Source organism: Acanthaster planci, linkage group LG09 (assembly GCF_054643075.1).
Source record: "Acanthaster planci isolate LZ-2023a linkage group LG09, COTS_SCS, whole genome shotgun sequence".
NCBI lineage: Eukaryota > Metazoa > Echinodermata > Asteroidea > Valvatida > Acanthasteridae > Acanthaster > Acanthaster planci.
In genome coordinates, this window is record NC_141785.1 from 1,497,146 (window position 1) to 1,516,955 (window position 19,810).

At 41.1% G+C, this 19,810-nt stretch overlaps 1 protein-coding gene across 9 annotated transcripts in view; it reads right to left on the reverse strand.

Moving 5' to 3' along the window:
• Positions 1-19,810, reverse strand: part of trim37 (tripartite motif containing 37) — a 317,829-nt gene that overhangs the window by 105,945 nt on the left and 192,074 nt on the right. For all 9 annotated transcript variants that reach the window (XR_015426288.1, XR_015426287.1, XM_087140616.1 and 6 more), the window contains one exon: positions 17,133-17,313. Coding sequence is in view for 7 of the 9 variants with exons in the window: in XM_087140616.1 (XP_086996742.1) it covers positions 17,133-17,313 (181 nt within the window). In the remaining 2 variants the exon portion in view is untranslated. The remainder of the gene's footprint in view (positions 1-17,132; positions 17,314-19,810) is intronic.

Genomic DNA, 19,810 nt, shown 5'->3' on the forward strand with positions numbered 1-19,810 from the left:
GTAGCACAAAACTCAAAACAAAGCCAAAGGAGTAAGGGCCGGCGACCATTTAGACCCGGTTTGAAAAGGGCCCCCCCGGTAAGCTTGCCCTGTTGCAAAAACCCCTTTCATACCGGCCTGGGATGCTGGACTGGTGTTGATCTCGAACTTCTCCATCCTGGGGTCTATTGTTTGCAAGTACTGGTACATGTAATCTATCCCAGAAGGAACCTGCTTGTGGTTTTTAATCCTTCAGCTCTATACAATGTTTACACTAATCCGCTTAGACCCCTATTCATCTGTGGAAGCATGGTGGGGGAAGCCTTTCATCAGGGACTTTGAAATGTCGATGTGCAGACAGGCCTGATACCAGCCTGGAGTAGCCTGAATACCGGGCAGGCATTATACAGGGTGGGCTACCCTTTTCAAACTGGGTCTAAATGGTCGCTGGCCCTAACCAAAGTCGTAACAAAAAACAACTGCAACACGAGGCTTACAAAGATGCATTGTTTGATCACAAACATGTCTATATGAAACAACATCACATTAGATTGCAAAAGAACATGATTTATATTATCATTCAAAAACAAACTGAGTCTGTCGCCACTAGACACATAACGATACTTGTTGTGAAATAGCACTGACACTTTAGCCTACGGTCATTATCAAGCCGGCGGTAACTCAGTGTCTTCTGGTACAGTTGAAGCTCTCCTCTTACAAAAGAACGCTTGGGCCCATCGAGCTAGTAATATAGCGTTGGACCCATTTTTATTTTATTGCCGCTGACTCCTTTAAATTGACTCGTGCATGTCTCGATTTGATACAGTCTATGCTCCAAATGGGATCAATCGCTCTTCTGATGGTGCTGCCCTCTTGTTCACTGGGGTAATCTAGGTAATGGATGAAAGCATCTGGAGGAAGCTCCGTCCACTCGCTTTTCTCAGGTGCAGCCGGCACTTGTTTCACTTGGTCTCATTTAACGGCTTCCGAAGGAATCACGTCTATCAACCAGGTCTTTTCTTCGTTTAGCGCTTTTACGACTTGGGGCAAACGCTCCACCCATTCTACGTTTCTTTCACTGACGTTCAATATTTCTAAATATTCATTTGGCCAAGGTTCTGTTGAACCATTCAACGATCCCTTGTGATTGATGGACACCTGGTTCACCTACTTGTATCTGAATGCCCTCTTTAGCAAACATTTTTTTAACTCGCCTTTAAATTCCGATCCCAAGTCTACGTTAACCGTTTCAGGCCAAGTCAACGGAGACCTTTTACAGATTTGTTTTATGGCATCGATTACTAGGTCAGCTGCAATGTTTGTTAAAGGTTCCACCTCTTTGTATCTAGAGGCCACGTCGACTCCCATCAGCGCGTATTTGTAAGTTATACGTTTTACATGATCCCAAGGCAAATACAACACGTCCATTTGATGAGTGTTGTTGGGTTCAACCGAGTCTTGTTGTAAAGTCATTGGCCTTGGTACGTATTTAGATGCGGGCAGATTAACTGCCACGCAAACCTGTTTTTTTTAACCACCTCTTCACTGCGATTTTGTCTGCCCCATCTTTTTGTGCAAGTGATCTACGGCGCTTTCGCCTTTCTAATAGCCTTGTGGAAAATTCTTTCTCTTTTTCTTTATTCATGCTGTTAAAAATAAAGGTCCATGCTTTTTAAAATAAGGGTAAGCAAACCGAAATGCCAAAAAACGACCCAAGGCAGCTCCTCCGAGAACCCAAACGAGCTCTCCAACACGTTGGTCTTCCAAAGGCACGTAAAGATCTGACGACACAGGCTCTGGCACCAACGTCTGCAACACGTTTTCCCTGTCAATTCTGAATAAGCATACAAGGCTTCATCTACGTCGGTAAACTCACGTTGACTCTCATGTTCTTGCCTCATGCGTTCGTTTAAAAATCCAACAGATGAATGCAATTTTCTTCCCAGGTCTGTTTGGCTTGCACCAATTGTTCTAAAGCCAAATCATGTCTCTTTCGTTCTTCGTCTATATGTTTTGAGATAGGCTGCTAAACAGAAAGTGGGACCCAGTGAACGCAGGCGCGATGACTACAGCTCCTCCTACTATCATTATAAAGGCACTCACCATTTTATTTTATAAACGCTTTAATTTAAAAATGAGTCAGGAACTTCTTTTAGAGATCCAGGACATACTGGCAGAAATGCAAGCAGATGCAGCCCATAAAAAAAGATCAATTAACTAAATACAAATTTTTTTTCGGCCTGTGTGTCGCTGATTGCATTATCATTCATATTTGGAAGTTTAAAATAAAACCTCTAAATCATAAAACCATCTATAATAAAAAAAAGACAATGGCAAGCCAATACACAAAGAAATTAAACCTAAGCCACCGTTTGAAAATGCCTCAAGCCATCAAAGGCGAACGACGTGAGGTGACGATTACGCATAATCCGAGCACCATCGCCACGACGCGTGCGCTAAATGTCAAATTCCTGGCGCTAGGTGTAGACGGTGTTGTCGTACCTGGTGCGGATGCTTTCAAGAATAGGTATGCAATTATGTTAGATGCTCCGCTATAGACGGATCACATACCATTTTACCCCTCGGGCTTGAAAGAACCCCTAACATACCAACTCGCCCCTCAACAACCATGACAAGGTAGTTAAATCAACCGAAACTGCCGTAGAGTACACAATTTCAGATCTGACACGCGAGTATGAAGTCGTGACTAACCAAGACTTGGCTCAATCTTTACGCGCTAAGCACGAAGGCACCATATACAACCTGTTTGATCAGATTCACTTGGGAAAAAACAAGTGGTCAGCAAGTCAGATATCTAGTGGAATATAAACATCGATCAAACAATTAAAAGCTTGAAAGGCGTTTTGATTTTGTTCAAAGATCCAGCCGTTAAACCCTCAACGATTTTATAATCCTCGCGTTAAGAAAACCAGCGTGACCGTCGAAGGTAAACCAAATCATCTATACTCACAGGGGTTGTTTGAGTACCAACATTGGAACAAAATCTCCAAGTTTTTTGGTGATTTGGATACTGAGGCAGGTCTATCAGTTGTAAAAGACTTGAATTTGACCCAGGGTTGATATGGCTAACTACTCGAAGGATAAAGCCTCTGGCTAGATTTCTCGAGTTCAGACAATAATTCAGCACACGGGTTAGTAGGGATTTTAGACCAGCCCCCTCCTTTCCATTCTTCCCGAACCAAAAGGGACTTCCCCAACTTAAAAGGGACTTTCCCCCTTACCACATGACTTCCGGGAATAACTGAGGTTAATTTTACGTCCCTTAAATAAATAGCGTTTAAAAAAAAACGGACAATTATTTACCATCAGACGAAAGAGATTTACTCATTTCATTTGGCCAAAAACAAACACAGGCGAAAATCAAAGAAGAAGACACATGCCCCCATACAAATAGAATTGAAAGAAGAGATGAATCTGATCTCGTCTGCCACGATTGCTGACTAATATTAACCACTCCCTGCCGGGGTTTCCGAACTCCGACAAAGGAAACAGGGCCCTGTAACAAAAGACCGTACTCCGAACAAAAGACCAGGCTGCTGGGCATTACCGACATTTTTCACTCTCAAAAGTGGTGATAATCCAGCCTTGTTTTGAAACCGTATACCAGGGTTTGGGGCATTGAGAGGGAGCAGATTACCACCGGGGACAAAAGCTTCCACCACCGCAGTGATGAGCCACACAGCACCACTGCACCGCTAATCTGGTCCCCATTGAAAAGAGGTCAGCAGTGCACTGAGCCAGGTTCATGAACAAAAGACAGTTACACAACACCGCACAATCTGGGCTCTGTTTACAAGGCTGCAGGCCTGGCTGAAATACTCGGGTGTCAATGAAGGTCACCTGTCAACTTAGAGTAGTGCCTAAAGATTACTTCATGCGGCTATAAACGACCGTTAAATGGAACGATGAATTTTTGAAGGATTTTGAAAACGGAAAAAATGATAGTCATGGCGGCCCAGCATCATCGACATTGAAATATGCCCTGGCATGAAGTGGTTAACTTGCATTTATTCAGACGAAGCAGCAAATGTGGGCAATAAATATAACCAGCGTTTTGTCTACAAAAAGCCCAAATCTAAAACAAGCAAAATATTTAAAGAATTCGACGTTAAATTAACTACGGAACAAGCTGGGCTCATCGAACATAAAGTAAACCAAGTTTTAGCGGGAAAAATTTCCAGAGGCAAACTGCTCCGAGCTTGCCGTCTGTTATTAAGACATCACGGAAGAAAATGTGGAAACTGTAAAAGACCTGTTTAAAATCTCCAAGAAACATTTTACCGACGTCGTTAAAAAGTTTAAACTTTATGAAGAACAGCAAGATTTTTAACAAACCATTTATAGTAAAATGGAGACTCACACTTTTTATACCCTGACTCACAAATGAACAAACTTCCAGACAAATTATTTTCCTGACTATTGCCACAGCATCTATTATTTATTATTCTACCAGATACCAAATCTGTTTTGGGCAAGCTGGCATCAGTCATATGGGCTGGTAGGCCCCAAAACATACATCAAACAAACAAAGGACTCCCAGGTCCGATGTACATGTACTGGTACATCTATTGTTATTTGGCTTACAGCCCAACCATAAATGAATGGGCACCCAGGCCCCAGGAACAATCATGAAATGACAGAATGATCCATCCAACCTTTTAGGGTCAGCGCTGGTTGTGCTATGGAACATATAGCACCCCATGGGTACATAAGAGGGTGTGGCTGACCCCTTACAAATTACAGTGTATTATGGCAAACATCATTGTCAAAATTACTTCATTGGTACACACATGTATAATGTATCATAACAGTAAAGATACATGTCACATCTTTTATGTATTAGGAAGTGGCTATCTGCGGTGGGCAAATTGACCCAGCTTGCCCAACAAGTTGTGACAGAATGATCCTCACATGAGAATTTCCCTCCTTAACCAGCATTGCCTGACAGAAGTAATCTGAACCCTTGCCTGATTGGCTAAAACAAAGGACTGTGATTGGCTACCAGTTAGTGCACAGTAACTCTGATTGGCCCACTTTATGAATAATTAGTGCTAGAATCCTCTTCGGAATCCACCTTTTGTGAAACCTTCAATTTACAAACTGTCATAAATGCAAGAAAAGGGGGGCAATTGAATGCAAACTGGTGCAGATTTGTGGGGATCTGTGGCACCTTTCTGGAACCATGAATATACACCACACAAGGTAGTACAGATTTTACAGCATTCTTCCTCTAACCACGAAGAGCTGCATACATGCTTGTGATCCCACCTTATGCATAAAGAGTTGGGCTGAGTGCAAAAAGTATAGCATCTGCCAGGAAGTGTGGCAGCTGTCTAGGGAAGAGGACATAGGACTATGTGCCTATTCAGTAAGAGTCTTCAAACCTTGCAAAGCAACAGATCTGTGTACCATCAGGTATAAAGGGTTCTGTCAAAATACATGCATTACGACAGAACCTCTTATTTGTCCAAAAATCCTCAGACGTTCAAGTTGAAAAACGTAATAGATAACTCAGAAGGCGAAAAGACAGTTTTAGTGAAAAAGTTTTGTTTGAAATGGGTTACATGTTGGAATCAGATAAACTTGCTTACATAGAATGTCCACAGTTGGATACCAATGTCAACTTTTACAACAGGCAGTCGTTTGATTTATTGCAAGTGATTTAGACAAATAGATATTTCCACAGTGATTTTGAAATGTCTTGAAAGCTAAAAACAATGAATTGACGAATAGACGAATTGACCTTTTATGTCAGGAGCGAGACTGGAGGGCTTTTGCAAAATGAAACGACAGATTGATTATTGAACTAAACATTTTGACCGCGCAATTATAAAACATATATTTAAAAAAGATGACAACAGACAATCAGTCAAATATTTACCCCGATTTAAGCGGGTATCAAACCAAAACAAACTTGTGATGGAAGGCACTGCTATCGGCGCATTTTGGGCTTACGCGATATTAAAGTACGCCAGTTGTCGTCTGACTCACAAAACTTAAAAGCACAATCAAATCCGCATCTTGCAGAAGCCAAATTACATACCATCGATGAATAAGTTTCTCACTCGATTGAAGATGGTGGCTCGTCTCAAGAAGAATTTCTCTTAATTTTGTCCGAGCTTAAAAAGTTTAATGAAATGAAAGAAAATATCCAGTCAAACACAACGACAAAGTTACAAGAAAATAAAATGAAGAGTAAAGAAGAATTTGACAGTCAAGTGCAAGCAAAAGCGGAAATGTTGGCCAACAAAAGAGCGGCAGTTTTTAAAAAAGACCTTATGAAAAAAACTTGGCGAGTAACTTTAACAAAGTCTGTCAAGTACGAGGATCGGCCGCCCGCTCAGCAAGAAGTAAAACCCACCGCGCTTCCTTTTTAAAAAGCTTTATTTAAAAGATGGGACACAATTTTAGTCATTTTGTGATCGTAGTCAATAAAGATAATTCATTTGCAGCCGAGTTTCCAAATTTAACTGCGGTTTATAAGTTACCGAGAGTTAAAACAGACGAAGCTGTTGGACTACTGACCCCATTTTGTTTTATCAAAACCAATTTAATTTTGTAGTCTATTGTGCAACGATGGCATGCGAGGTGGGTTTCGACCTATTATCTGATACAAATCAGTATATGTCTGCCCCAGTTAACTTCCACGTATATTACACAGTGAGAAAAGTATTTTACAACTGCATGATGCCCATACCTAGCGATGACATACTTGACGTGCTGCACAATAATTACGACCACTGCAAATTTACCCACACTTGCCTACTGTACAACGTCGACCAAAATCAATCGTAAACAAATGAGGGATACGATATCATACGGATAGGGCACAGCTTACTATTACGACGACGGATACGTCCTAGTCCCTGGTAAAAACTACGACTTACACGTAATAAACGGCAAATATGCAGGATCCACTTACATGGGCTTTGGGTGGGCTAAACCGCCGAAAGGCTTGGGTCATGCAAGTACTTTTACCGTAACTTGGACCCAACAATCAAACGCCGTCACATTGGCTTTGTGGGATTTTATACCACAGAAATCAAGCTTGACAGACGTGGGAATCACAAAAGTAAACAAGTCTATTAGGGCATATGTCTACGCACTGTTGGGAGCTCAAGCCCAGGCAAAAACGAGTGTAATGGCACCTGGAACCAGATTAGATGCCCAACGGCAGTTTATAACAATCGTGGAATCTTTAATAAACTTGGTGCCAGATTTGGAGGCAAGTACTGACCAATTTCAAGATTTGTTGCAGTATGCTAAAATGCCTTTAAATTTCACAGTGGCACCGAGTTTGTACTTGGTGCCCTCCGACATTTACGCATTAACCCAAATTGCGACAGCCAGCATGCAGACCAGTTACATGCCGAGTTTAAACTCTAGCGGCGTTCCTAAGGCCACCGATTTTGACGAAAAAGTTACCGAAAAGGAACCTGGACCAACACCTTTACCAAAGCCGGATCCTATTTTACCACCAACACTGAGACCAAAAGCAAGAGTGCCTCTTGAAAAGGAACCATTGGATATGCACAACAAAGAAAAATTATCGTTGACCGTCGGAACAATTGCAGTCGCGGGGCTCGTATTTATGTTGTACAACATGTTAACACTGACAAAAAATAAAAAGGCAAACAAAAAATAACCCACTTTCTCAATTTAGAAAAAGTGGGTTAATTTTTTGCTCAAAATTAATCAGTTAAAACTACTTGCATCTTTTGAATAAAAGTCAAGATTAAAATGCCCAAGCCCACAAAGTCTACACATGATTGGCGATCCAACCAACTGCCTTACTCGCCACGTTTAATATCCAACCGAGTATACTTCCAATAAATCCTGGCAAAGCCGCATCTATAATTTCACTCACTTGGTCTGCAGCTCTGGGTAATTCATCTATTTTGACCATTTCGGGTTTAATGGCTTTTAACTTTTCACCCGTTTGTTCTATTTTTATGCCGTAATTTTTGAAACCCCATACATTTCTAAAAAAGTCTGATCTCAAGTATCTGACCGCCATAGCATTCCTGGCTTTTCCATTTTGAATTTAACCTTGATGGCCGTTTGCAACTTCTAAGAACCAATATCTTTAAACTCGGCCAATGCTTTGTCTTGGATGTACTTTTTGTAGAATTAAAAAACTGAAGCAAATCGTTGGCAAAGAAAGTAGGTGTCAATTCCTAGTTTCTATAGTTGCCTTTAAAGCGTCTGATTCTTTGGATGTTGACCTCTTCGATCACTTCCGGTTTAATGTGTGATTTAATCGCGGTAATTAGGTCTTTTCACAATACGTTGCCTTTTGTGTGCAGTGGCCGTAAATGATATGTCGTTGTCTTGTGCTGGTTTTAAAAGCTGACGATACGAATGTCTTGTGAGATTTCTAAATTTTTTTTGGCTCGCTTGAATTGCTCTAACGAGTTTCCAGCTTGGTGTGACTTTTTGTATGAGGTAGAGATAATGGAATGTTATATTGTTTGACAAAGTTGGATAGAAATGATTTTTTCAATCGTCTAAAGTCCGATAATATAGGACGCCGTTGTGGTTTAGTTTCTCTATTCATGTCTCTATTTATATATCGGTTTTATATATTATCTCAATTTTATTAAAGCCTCATTCTTCCACTTGGGAGAATGAGGTTTTTTGCTTTTTGGATTGGGCCAACCTTTTGTGAGTCATCGTCACTGAGTGGAAAGTCCCTAAGTTGGGAAAGTCCCTTTTCGATCGGAAGTTAAAAGTTTTGACGGTATAAACATGTTTATTATCAATGATTGCAGTTCCTATCAAGACGTTAAATACAGGAAAAAAAGTAAAACGAGTAATAGCTGCTCATTAACTAAAAATGGCTTTCTCTGGAAGAGTGTTTTCACTCTCGGTTACTTGTACTCATGCGTTAAATTGGGAAACTCGGCAGAAAACCTGTTGTCTTTATTGACCACGATCACTAAGTGACTAACGTTGGGTCCCATCACTTTTAAAATAAAGATTTATTAAGAGGGGGCGTGCTTGCTTTCACGAATTTGCTTTCTTTATAAGAAAGAGGTGGTTCTCATTTGGAATATTTGACAGACTTGTTAAAACTTACATTTATTCCCCAAGCTTTTTCAGGGGATCTTTTTTTAAATCGCTGGTGATGGCTTCCGTTTTCTCTTTTACTTGACGGTCAAATTAGGCCCATTGTTTTGGATTGTTCCAATTTGGTACTTGCCTTTGAGCAAAATTTTTCTTTTGTTTCATTAAATTTCCTAAGTTCTGACAAAATTAGTACAAATTCTTTTTGAGACACATCACGGTCTTCAATGGCACGAGAGACCTATTCCTCGATTGTATTGAGCTTGGCATCTGCCAGCACTCTGATTTGGTCATATTTTTGGTTTTCGTCGCCAAACGCTTGGATGCGTATTTCAACATGGTGTAGAAGGCAAACGCGCCTATGCTTGCCCCTTCCAACGCAAGACCGACCGCGGCACTAATTACGCCTATAATGGTGGGAATGGCCACCGCTGCTGTCGCCACCCCAAGTAATTCAACTCTGTGTTCCACCCATTGAATCGCACATATCCACCTCTTTAGCTTTTGTAAGAGGTCTCACGTGCGCTACGCTCCTGTAAGATGTGATTTGATACTTTTGATCTTTTGGAGCCTGTAGACTTTGGTTTCCGCCGCTTCGGCGCTGTTTAACTCTAGTGTAAGGTAAATGCTCAACTGTACCAAGGTTGCCATCTCTTCTTTTGATTATATATGTGTGTTTCAAAAAATGTCTAGCTCAATCAAAATTACAGCACCTTTGTTGTTTACGAGTTCTCCCTGCTCATTTTCGACAGAAAAGGTCAACTTGCTGATGTGCCTATCTATTAACTTGATAGGCATTTCACACACATTGGGTGTTGAGTTTAAGGGCTCGGTTGCTGTCACATCTAGCAAGTCTGAAGACTGTCCATTATAAAAGGTGTTGTAGGTATTTAACTGTCTGCAATGAATAAAAGCGAGTTTCATGGGGTTCAAGTCATATTTGTCTTCACAAACAACGAAAAGTTTGACTTTGGGTAAGTTCAACAGCTTGGTCACTTCTTTATTTAGCCTCAACTTTAGGTTGGGGTCTGTGATTGCCAATGTTACCCTCTTCGACTCTGATTGGACTTTAAAATATATGCCCGGGATCGAGATTTATTAAAAAGTCAAACCAGTTCCTGCTGTAATAACAGGGAGACACCATGATGCTTCCTCTTTCGCCCTGGGGAAATGGTTGAAACTAGCTTTGAGAACAAAGTCTATGAAGTACGGGCCCTCTAAACCCTTTGAGAAAAAGTCTTTCAGTTATCTCTGAGTCTCTATCTCTTCTGGGTGGGTTTCGTTCTCTTGTGGTTTGAGGTGGGGGGTTCGTTGTAGGTTGAGCTTGGGGGGGGGGTTGCCCTCAGTTGCCACAGTACCCTCGTAAATCTCTTCTGAGGCTTGTCTCTGACCTCCTAACCTTGAAGTTGATTGGATTTTTGTGCTTCTGATCCCCTCAATTAAAAGTTTTCTCATCATCTTCTTGATCTAACTGGTCTTGCAACATTTCAACTTCTTGCTTTAAAGTTTCAATTCCGTCAGCGATTATTACAAGCACTAGTGATATAGAACCACTATTTACGTTTGCTTGTAACAGCATGTCTTTAATTCTTTTCACCTATTCTGGATCTATCTCTGTTCCTCTTGTAGCAGGTCTACCATCCAAGTTTGTATCCCACTCGATTTCAGTAGCGTTAGTCATGTTAAAATACCCAGCTTTAAAACTGTAGATTTTTTACTTTAACAACTTTTGTGTTATTGATGACGTTGACGTGATTTGATCACTTTCGGTCAAATAAAAATAATGTGTTTCCATCTGAAGTCTGTTTTACCATAAACGGGTTTAAAAGAGAGCGTCCTCTAGTGGTCTTCTTCATAAAGTCTAAATTTATTGACAGCGTCTTTCCCGTGTTTTTCCGAGACTTGAAACAGGTCTTTAGGAGGGAGGGGGAGGGAAGAAAGGGAAAGCATGGGGACTTGGCGACAGGGTATGGGCAACTCGTGCCCACTGCCAGTCCCCATGCAGGGTAGTGGGTGTGAATGGCGACAAAAGTCGTTGCGTCTCGCCATAAGTTGCGAGTCCTATCCGCACACCACAGACCCGGAGAGGGAAGTTAAAGACACTGACCCAACAGCAACACAAAAAAAGAAAAGAAAAACAACCAGATCAGATCAACCACGTCAACTTATTGTTTTGCAAAAGAAAAAGAGCGTTGTTGATTTACCATTTGGAAAGAAAAATGTCAAGAGAATCATTGAACTTATAATAATTATATTCAAAAATAATCTTTACCTTAAAAGGATAAACCCAAACAGTATGGGAGAACTGCAATTACTTCTCTATAAAACCAACAAATAACATTTTTGAAGCTTATGATGAGGTAATTTGCCGGAAAAAAGTCCTCAATAAATGTCAAAGTTCAGTTTGACATCGGGAAAATGCACTGAAGAAGTTGAGGAAGCAGATTGAGCGTCATTCGGATGGAAGGACAAGTGATGAAGAGGTGTTGTACGGTGCCTCTCTAGCCGCACCAGCCACAGACGGGAGATATTGCCAGATTCAGATGGAAGAGAACAGGAAGAGACGGAAGTATGTTGTGGAAGATCTTGAACTGGACATCTCCCTCCTTCTTGGATGTCGGCAGTTGGTATATAAAGGGATGGCGTAATGAGGAGGGAGGAAACCACGTTCATGCCAATGCATTGATGTGAAGGATGACAGATCATGTATAGATGATGAGTCTCCCATAGACAATTTTTGAAGAAAGGGAGAGGACGTCGGTGTCGGCATCCACGAGGACCAGGCCAGGCATGTCAGGCGGTGAAAAGTCCGGAAGACGCCGCGGTCCTCTGCGGATGCAGACTGAAGAAAAAATGCGTCGAAGAGCGAGGTGCAGGCAAGAGAGTTCGTTCTGAAGGAGGCGGTGGGATGAAGGTCTTGCAGAAGATGAAGGGTGTTGGAGATCTTCTGCCCGAAGCCAGGTGTCAGTCCTCGGGTTGATAATGTCTTTGACAAGACGAATACAATCCGCAAAGAGACAGGCGGAGAAAGCTGCATGCCCGGCCGAATGATTAATTAACTTGGAATGATTAAGAGGAAGATTAACAACGTGGTTGACCGAATCCGGGGGTGTTTCCACTTGAGCTCCCATGGCCATCCAAGCACGCAGAACCTCGCTATAGAGGAGAAGGATTCTCGTGAAAAATTTATTATCGAGGTCAATATAAAAAAGTTGGTACCCAAGGTTTAATTGTTTATATTGCTGAAGATAGTGAGTCATTAGAAAAAAAACAAGGATGAGAATTAAACTGAAGAACCGCTGTATGCGATTGAATCTCCCAGCAACTTCTTTTTGCCTACGCTAATTTTTGACCGCACTGAGAAATTTAACCAAAGCACTGTGATTGAGGGGTTGATTCCCTGTTGGGAGGACCGAAGGATAACGTTCCTCGTCATCCTCCCACTCGTTGTCATTGTCTGCAGAGGGTTTGGGCAAAATTGACATTTGGGTACACAGGGTTTTGGGAATAGCTAAGGAAGAGGAGGGAGTGGGTGTAGGAATGGGGGTGGGGGTAAGGAGGGGGGTGGGAACAGGAGTGGGTTTGGGGACAGGGGTTGGTTTTCGAGGTGGAGGGAGGGATGATAGTACTCATACGGGTAGGGTTGGGTTTCGGAGTTGGGGTAGTGTTTGCATTCTGAACAGAGAAATAGGAGAACCCCCAAGCAGGGTGGGAGACTGGTGAGGGCATGGGTGTTTGTGCAGTATGACTAGGTGTGTCATCAATAGCCCAGGAAAGAGTGATGGAACTAGATTTCTGCAATTTGTGTGGGACCGGTAATTTAAGAGGGGTCAAACGTGATGTGTTTTCCGGTTTCTTGGGAGAGTGCTTACGCCTAGTAATCGCCTCAGAATATAATCTTCTCGGAGCAGGCGGAGAACCCCAAACGCTCTGAGAAGATTCCATGGTGTCCATGTCTGTATTGTCCATCTGACTCAGGGACGACGGGGCGGACACAACGACACCCTCACCGGGGCCCCAAGGGCGAGGTGGAGGAGACCTGAGCGGGGCAGGCCCAGTGGCCCGACTCCCACTGCCACCAACGGCGAGTGCTCCGGCCCTTGCCGAAGCCCCACCGGGAGCGGAGACCGCCGGCTGAGCTAGTCCCAACCAGGCCCCGCCGCCATGCCCCGAGTGGGGGAGCCGGAAGCTTTAGGAGAGTCAGCTTTTTTTTTTTTGTAACAACCGGTGGAGGGTTCCTGGATTCTGAACATTTTGTGGTTTTTATTTCTTGCAGGAACGACTGATATGCCCAAACTCTCCGCAGACGAAGCAGCGGATTGACTCAGTAGTGAGGAACACACGACAGTTAACCCCAAGATAGGAGAAATTAATGTGATCCGGGGGGAGAAGATTGGGTTTGAAAACTACCTGAACTTGTCGATGGAAAGACATGTTGTGGCTGAGATCTTTGCTTTTTGCTCCAATAGGTATGGGCCGTATTGGGGAGACTACCTTGCAAAAATGAGACAAATTTTCAACTAACACGGCATTGGGTATTTCAGGGTACACATTGGACAACGTGAGTCGATATGGCTTTGAGAAATGCGACTAGCGTAACAGACATGCATTTCAGGAAAACACTCAGTGAAACTATTCAGATAGTTGTTCAGTGGAATGTTCTCTTTTGCATGGAATGTAATACCATTGCGTCTGGTGATGCCACCGGAGGGTCCATCACCAGACACAGCGGGCCGGGCGTGGCAGTCCAGGGTCGCCCCTGTCACCTCCGAACTTAGGCCAGCGGCCGAGGGACCTGCTCGACTGGCCATGGGGACCAGCAAAGCAAGGAAACCTGCCAAGTACAACCACACACTAACCAAAATGACCCTGAAATTTCACTATAACTAAACAAAAACAAAGAGGAGTTGGTCTAGCAAATATCTATGTGCACTATACAACAAAATTTTTAGAAAACCAGTGACCAATCAAGGTCAGAAAAGGGAAATTTTCAACGACTTACAAGAGCTCGAGACTTACGAGGGAACACACGTCCGCTGCTGAAATAAATAAATAAATAAATGAGTCGTCTTGTTGTTTCATCGATACAAGACGCAAACATAGACTTTAAATCCTTTCTTCCATGATTACTTGATGCTTGTCAATTCATAGCTATTGCACTCTGCTGTTTCTCTTGATGCCAGCATACACATCACTAAGCACTCTGCTGTTTTCCATGAATGACTATATTAACATCGCAATAAACACTCCGCTGTTTTTCTTGATGGTGATACGCTCCATTGTTTTTCTTGATGTTTATACTCATCGCTAATCACTCCGGTTTCATTGAAACAAGACTGTTTCCCTTGATGTATGTAAGTACATTAAAATAGTTTTGATGAGTGGTTGTCGTAGACCGATAGATGACATTTTTTAGACACAGACTTCAACTCCATCCGCCATTGTGACAGTACAATTACTTACATCTAAAGGCTGACCTTGCTCAACAAAGGAAGCACTATGGTTGAATAAACACACACTTGGCTTTGTGCAACACAGTGGATGTGAACTCTTGATTTATTTAGGTCGAGTTAGACTGGTTTCCAAATTAAAAATAACCTCGTTATCCCAAGGATAACGGGACTTATAAACATTAGCTTACAATCAAATCTCATGGAGATCTTTAATATAGGTTAATTACTCTGAGTCACTGCTATCACAGTCAATCACTCTAATGCCGTTTTATCTGAAATGACTTTCGCATTGTTAATCTTTAAAATGGCTTTTTCGACTTTATATCTAATGCAAGTACCACATGACAAAGATCCATGTGTACTGTAAAAGACATCTTTGGGACAAATCAACGAAACCATGTTGCAACATTCACCAATATATTTGTCAAGTTGATCTTGCGATATTAGATTTTTATGATGGTCAAACAACATGATGGTCGTGGTATGTAATTGACGTACATGCGTTTTTTATCTGTGTAAGGCAGTTTAACAACGAATTTGACCTTTTTCCAAGTCGTCTAAATAACGACTGGCTCTGTAAGCGTTGATCCTATTTGGTGGAATGTAAGTCATGTGCGTGCCGATGTATTTGTAAGCCATAAAGTTTGTGTGGTCAAGTACATCCATTGCAGGCTCTCAAAGTTGATAGCAGGTTTGATGTCCAATGATATTTTGGGGATTTTTTTTCTTTGGCACCAAAGATTGACTAGATTTACGCCATAGCAGATTGTTTTGGGTATCATGATCAACAGGGATTTTTCTTTGTCGTCGTGGTTATAAAAAATGGATGAATAATGTTGCGTATGTTTTTCACTCTTTTTTACCACTGGGTCTGCTATCACAAGTCTGTCGGGGTCAAAGGGGCCATATACAACGGTTATGTCTGTGTTGTCAGCATTGAGGCGTTCGTGGTCGTCGGTTACAATATTGTTAAACATGGTTGGGTATGTTTTGTATGTGGAATGTGATATTATTTTTCATTCTGTTGTGGTTACACGACTCCAATATTATTCTTCTTCTTCTATAAATAAGTCCTTGTTATATTCAATTATTAAGCCTAATTTTTCTACTTTTACATCTAAGTCAGATTCAAAGTCGAGATAGGGGTCATCTTCATTCCTAAATCTCACACTTTATAGCAACCGTACTGTTACTGTCACTGTTACTGTCGTATATAAACGATTTATCATATAAATTATTGCAATCGACACATTTTTCGCAATTAATACATCCTTAGCAACTACAACAGATATCACATTTAAAACAGATTTTGCAATCATGCAGCCTTTGCAATCGATGCAATGATAGCAATCGATGCAATTGGCGCAATTGGTAGATTTTTTACAATATCTGCAGTTAATGCAACCATGACATTTGTTGCATTTGTGTATGTTTTTACAATTATTACAATCTTTAGAAACCTTTTTTTGCAGTGGTTGCATTTATTACATGCAATACATCTGTCAATATGATTGCAGTTTTGGCAATAAATGGAATCAATGCCATTTGTCACATTCTGTGATTCAAATGTTTTTTTTTGCAAAAGTAACAATTAAAACATGGTTCATTATTGACGTCGGTTTTAGAGTTTTGTTTTGGTCTCAATTTTTGGTTTGCCGAGCTTGATATAATGGATGAGATAGTTTTTCATAAAAAAAAAAAACCAAAAGACACAGCAAATATAATCAGGAATAAATGTCTTTTGAGGGTGACAACATTTAGGACCGTGTTTCATCTCCCTCACCAAGCAGATGCGATGCCGCTATCGTTGCACGTCTTTCTTGGCTCGAGTTATCATGTCTTTGTCCACAGTGTTAGATTGGGCGAGTAACCAAGTGGCATGCGCGGCGACTAACTTGGCGTATTCAAATTGGGTAGCAAAAGTGAGATCCATGGTTTGTCGTTTTTTGGTTTGGCGAGTTTGATATAAGGGTGAGATATTTTTCAATATTTTTAAGGCACTAAAATGTGATTTTTTCAATTTTTTTTAACCACTAAAAGGGTCGGGTAGGTACCCGAGGAAAAAGGCGTTCTTGAACTCTCTATCCTACCTAGTCCAGAAAAAAGCACATACTATAATCATTTATTATGTTTTCTTTTATTTTTCATTCCCTTCGTATTTTATTGTTAGAATTGTTCTACCAATAGTATCGGATGTGACAATAAGGATAAGAAGCAAAACATACAGCTTGACAGAAAAACAGCATGTTTTTCAACAACTGTGCATGGCACATCCATACACAAGCATTTGGAATAATGTAGTTTCTGGATACCCTCAATTGCCCTGCAACAGGAAAATACATCTGATTTTGCAAATTTGATATCAGAAGTTGTAAAAACTTCAAAGAAAAAGTCATGAGAGGACAATTTGACATTTGGAGCAATTTGGAGTAGCAGCAAATTTCTCGGGGGGGGTTGTCAATTGAGGGCAAAGGGAATAGAGCTAAGGACAAATTCTATTTGGGCTTCTTCATATGCTCCCTCTTTAAGTGTAAGAAATACTGAGACAAATTTAAGAATCTCATCGTTTCCAGTCCCTCCTTCCTAAACAATATTTAATGTACAAGTAAGTACCTGAAACTGCAGAATTAACGTGTTATTCTTCAAGTATCCTTCACTAGCCAGCAAGTCGAGTCTGAAGAAACGATTGTAACCCCAGCATTCCCCAACTTCAAAATCAGAGGCAAACTCTCTCACAATATTCTTGCTGCTGTCATGGGTTGCCTGATGAATCATTTCCACTCTGTACTCATACCTGCAAAGATGTTCAAAGACATTTTTTTTAATGATACTGTGCATTGGTTTGCCACTAAAGCTGTGAGAACTGGACTGAATTCACCTAGGCAACACAATGCATAATGCATGGAACCACACACACACAGAAGTGTGTATTTGCCTGCAACTGGGGACCCCCTATTGTTCCTCTTTTGTTTGTACTTTAACTTTTTTAGAAGACCACCCATATGTTTTGTACACAGTTGTCAATCAGGGACCTTATTGTCCTCTATTGTTCAGGGTCCCCAATTTAATGCAGAAACAAACTCACCCACACCCACACCTCTGGAAATAACACAAATGGCTTGAAAATATCGATTTTCCTTGTGTTACCCAAGAAAAAAAACAGACTATATTTTAAATCTCTGAATTTAAAATTGTCAACTAAATACCAAGTTGGATACTATGTTCATTTAAAACAAATGTCCACATACACATATATGGTGTGCAACATGCCCATATGATATGAGCCCAGTTTCAAATGACATCCGAAAAAGTACATATAATTCACTACAGTGGTGTTTAACTTTATTGCTCATTTGTGTAAATTTCCACCCAGAATAGGGACAAAACAACTGGTTTGCTACAATGCAAAAAAAGAAAATATAAACTCATGTTCATAAGCAAGCTACAAAACAACTGCTAATCCACCACAAACACATGCATGACATGGTATAACACAATGTAAGAATGAAATTCAAAACATCAAACCTTCCAAATTTACTGCAAATATCTCCCAGCATTCTTATAAACGTGATTAATTAAGAATTGTAATTCAAGGCTTTTTAATAGTTCTTCCTGACAATTATTGAGCCTACGGACCTTGTGGGCATACGTCACAGATCACCAGTGTGATTTTGATTCTGCCATATTGGTGATCATGTAACAGGGAAAACAGCAAAAACTCTAACTAAACCAAGGATCTTTGAAAGAAAAGTTGCAGAAAACTGAACTAACAAGGACTGAGACACCAATATTTTACTTCAACAAAAGGACACAGAAGAATTTATTAGCACCATGTTCCCACTTGATCGACCAATTGGGGGATCAGATCCACCTTTTGCCGAATGGCCGGATCAGATCCCCCAATTGGTTGATCAGATCTGGCAACTGTGTGTAGTGGGAATGCTAACCGTTACAAGGTGGATCAGGATCAGATCCACCTTTCTTGATCCTCCTCTGGAGCAGGATACAGATTCCCCAATTGCTGGATCAGATCTTGCAACTGGCCGATCACGATCAGATGGGAACCCAAAAGGTGGATCTGATCCGGCAATTTGACCTGTCAACATCTGATTGTGCATGAGTGGTGCGAAACTTTTGTGGTCTGATAAACAAAGAAGTATGTTTTTTTGCATGGGAAATTTTTAACGTGCACAGCATGCACAATCAACAACTGCTAAACTACAGGCTAGTAAAATGTGTTACCACGCATGTGTGATGCATGAATGCCACATTGTTTACCTAGCCCTTTCACAATTTTTGTTGCGCATTCGTCCATTTCTTAACCTTTTTCATTTGTGTAATTTCATTTGCTTTCCATCAAAACTAATTCTGTGTTAGCATACACTCCGTAGGGTGTAATAGAGTATCAAATAGGGAAGCAACATTTGAAAAGACAACATACTAGGCTGAACATTTGGTCCGATTCAGGGTTGTCACGTTAGTAGAACTCCACACCCGAAACACCTCAAGGGTCACACGTGTGCCCCCCAGCACGCAACACTGCCACAGAGCGTGCGCTCAGCAAGCTAGCACATGTGCAATACTGAACTCGGTGACCTTTTGGGCTTGACATTTCCATCCGAAAAGGTGGATCAAGCGATTTCGTTGCGGTAAGATAATGATCACACCAAAATGCCGGATCAAGAACTATCTTTTTCCAATTCAAGTGGGAACGTGCTGTACAAGAACTTTGAAAGGACTAAAACCAACACAGTGTGTATAAGTGGCCTTTCAAGTACACTCCAACAAGAAGTCTGTAAACCCAGATAAGAAAAGTATAGAGTATAACAAGAAACAGGGTCTGCTAAATATTCCTGACACAATAAACAAGTTATTTCCTACAAAGAAAGTGGAAGGTGCTAATCCCCAGGCAAGAATGAACACATTATGCAACAAGTCCAGCATATCCAGTGTATGGCACCACAGAACAGTACAGAGAGTAAAGCCGGATTCAAACTTGTTTGGCTTTACCCATGTAATTTATTCACCCGGGTATTTGTTCATATCTGGGTATAAACTTACCCTGAGAATCTGTTTCACACTTCCAACTTCACTCGAGTATTTAGCGTACCCGCTTTCGTGCAAACCTGGGTAACTTGTAACCGTGTTCACATTTCAATCGTGGCAACCCGGAGATAATAATAAATAATATGACAATATAAATAATATAACAGTATAACAAACAGACAAGTTACGAGTCAATTAGACTGGTGTCCTCTATGTGAAATACATGTATAAATATGACGAGATAC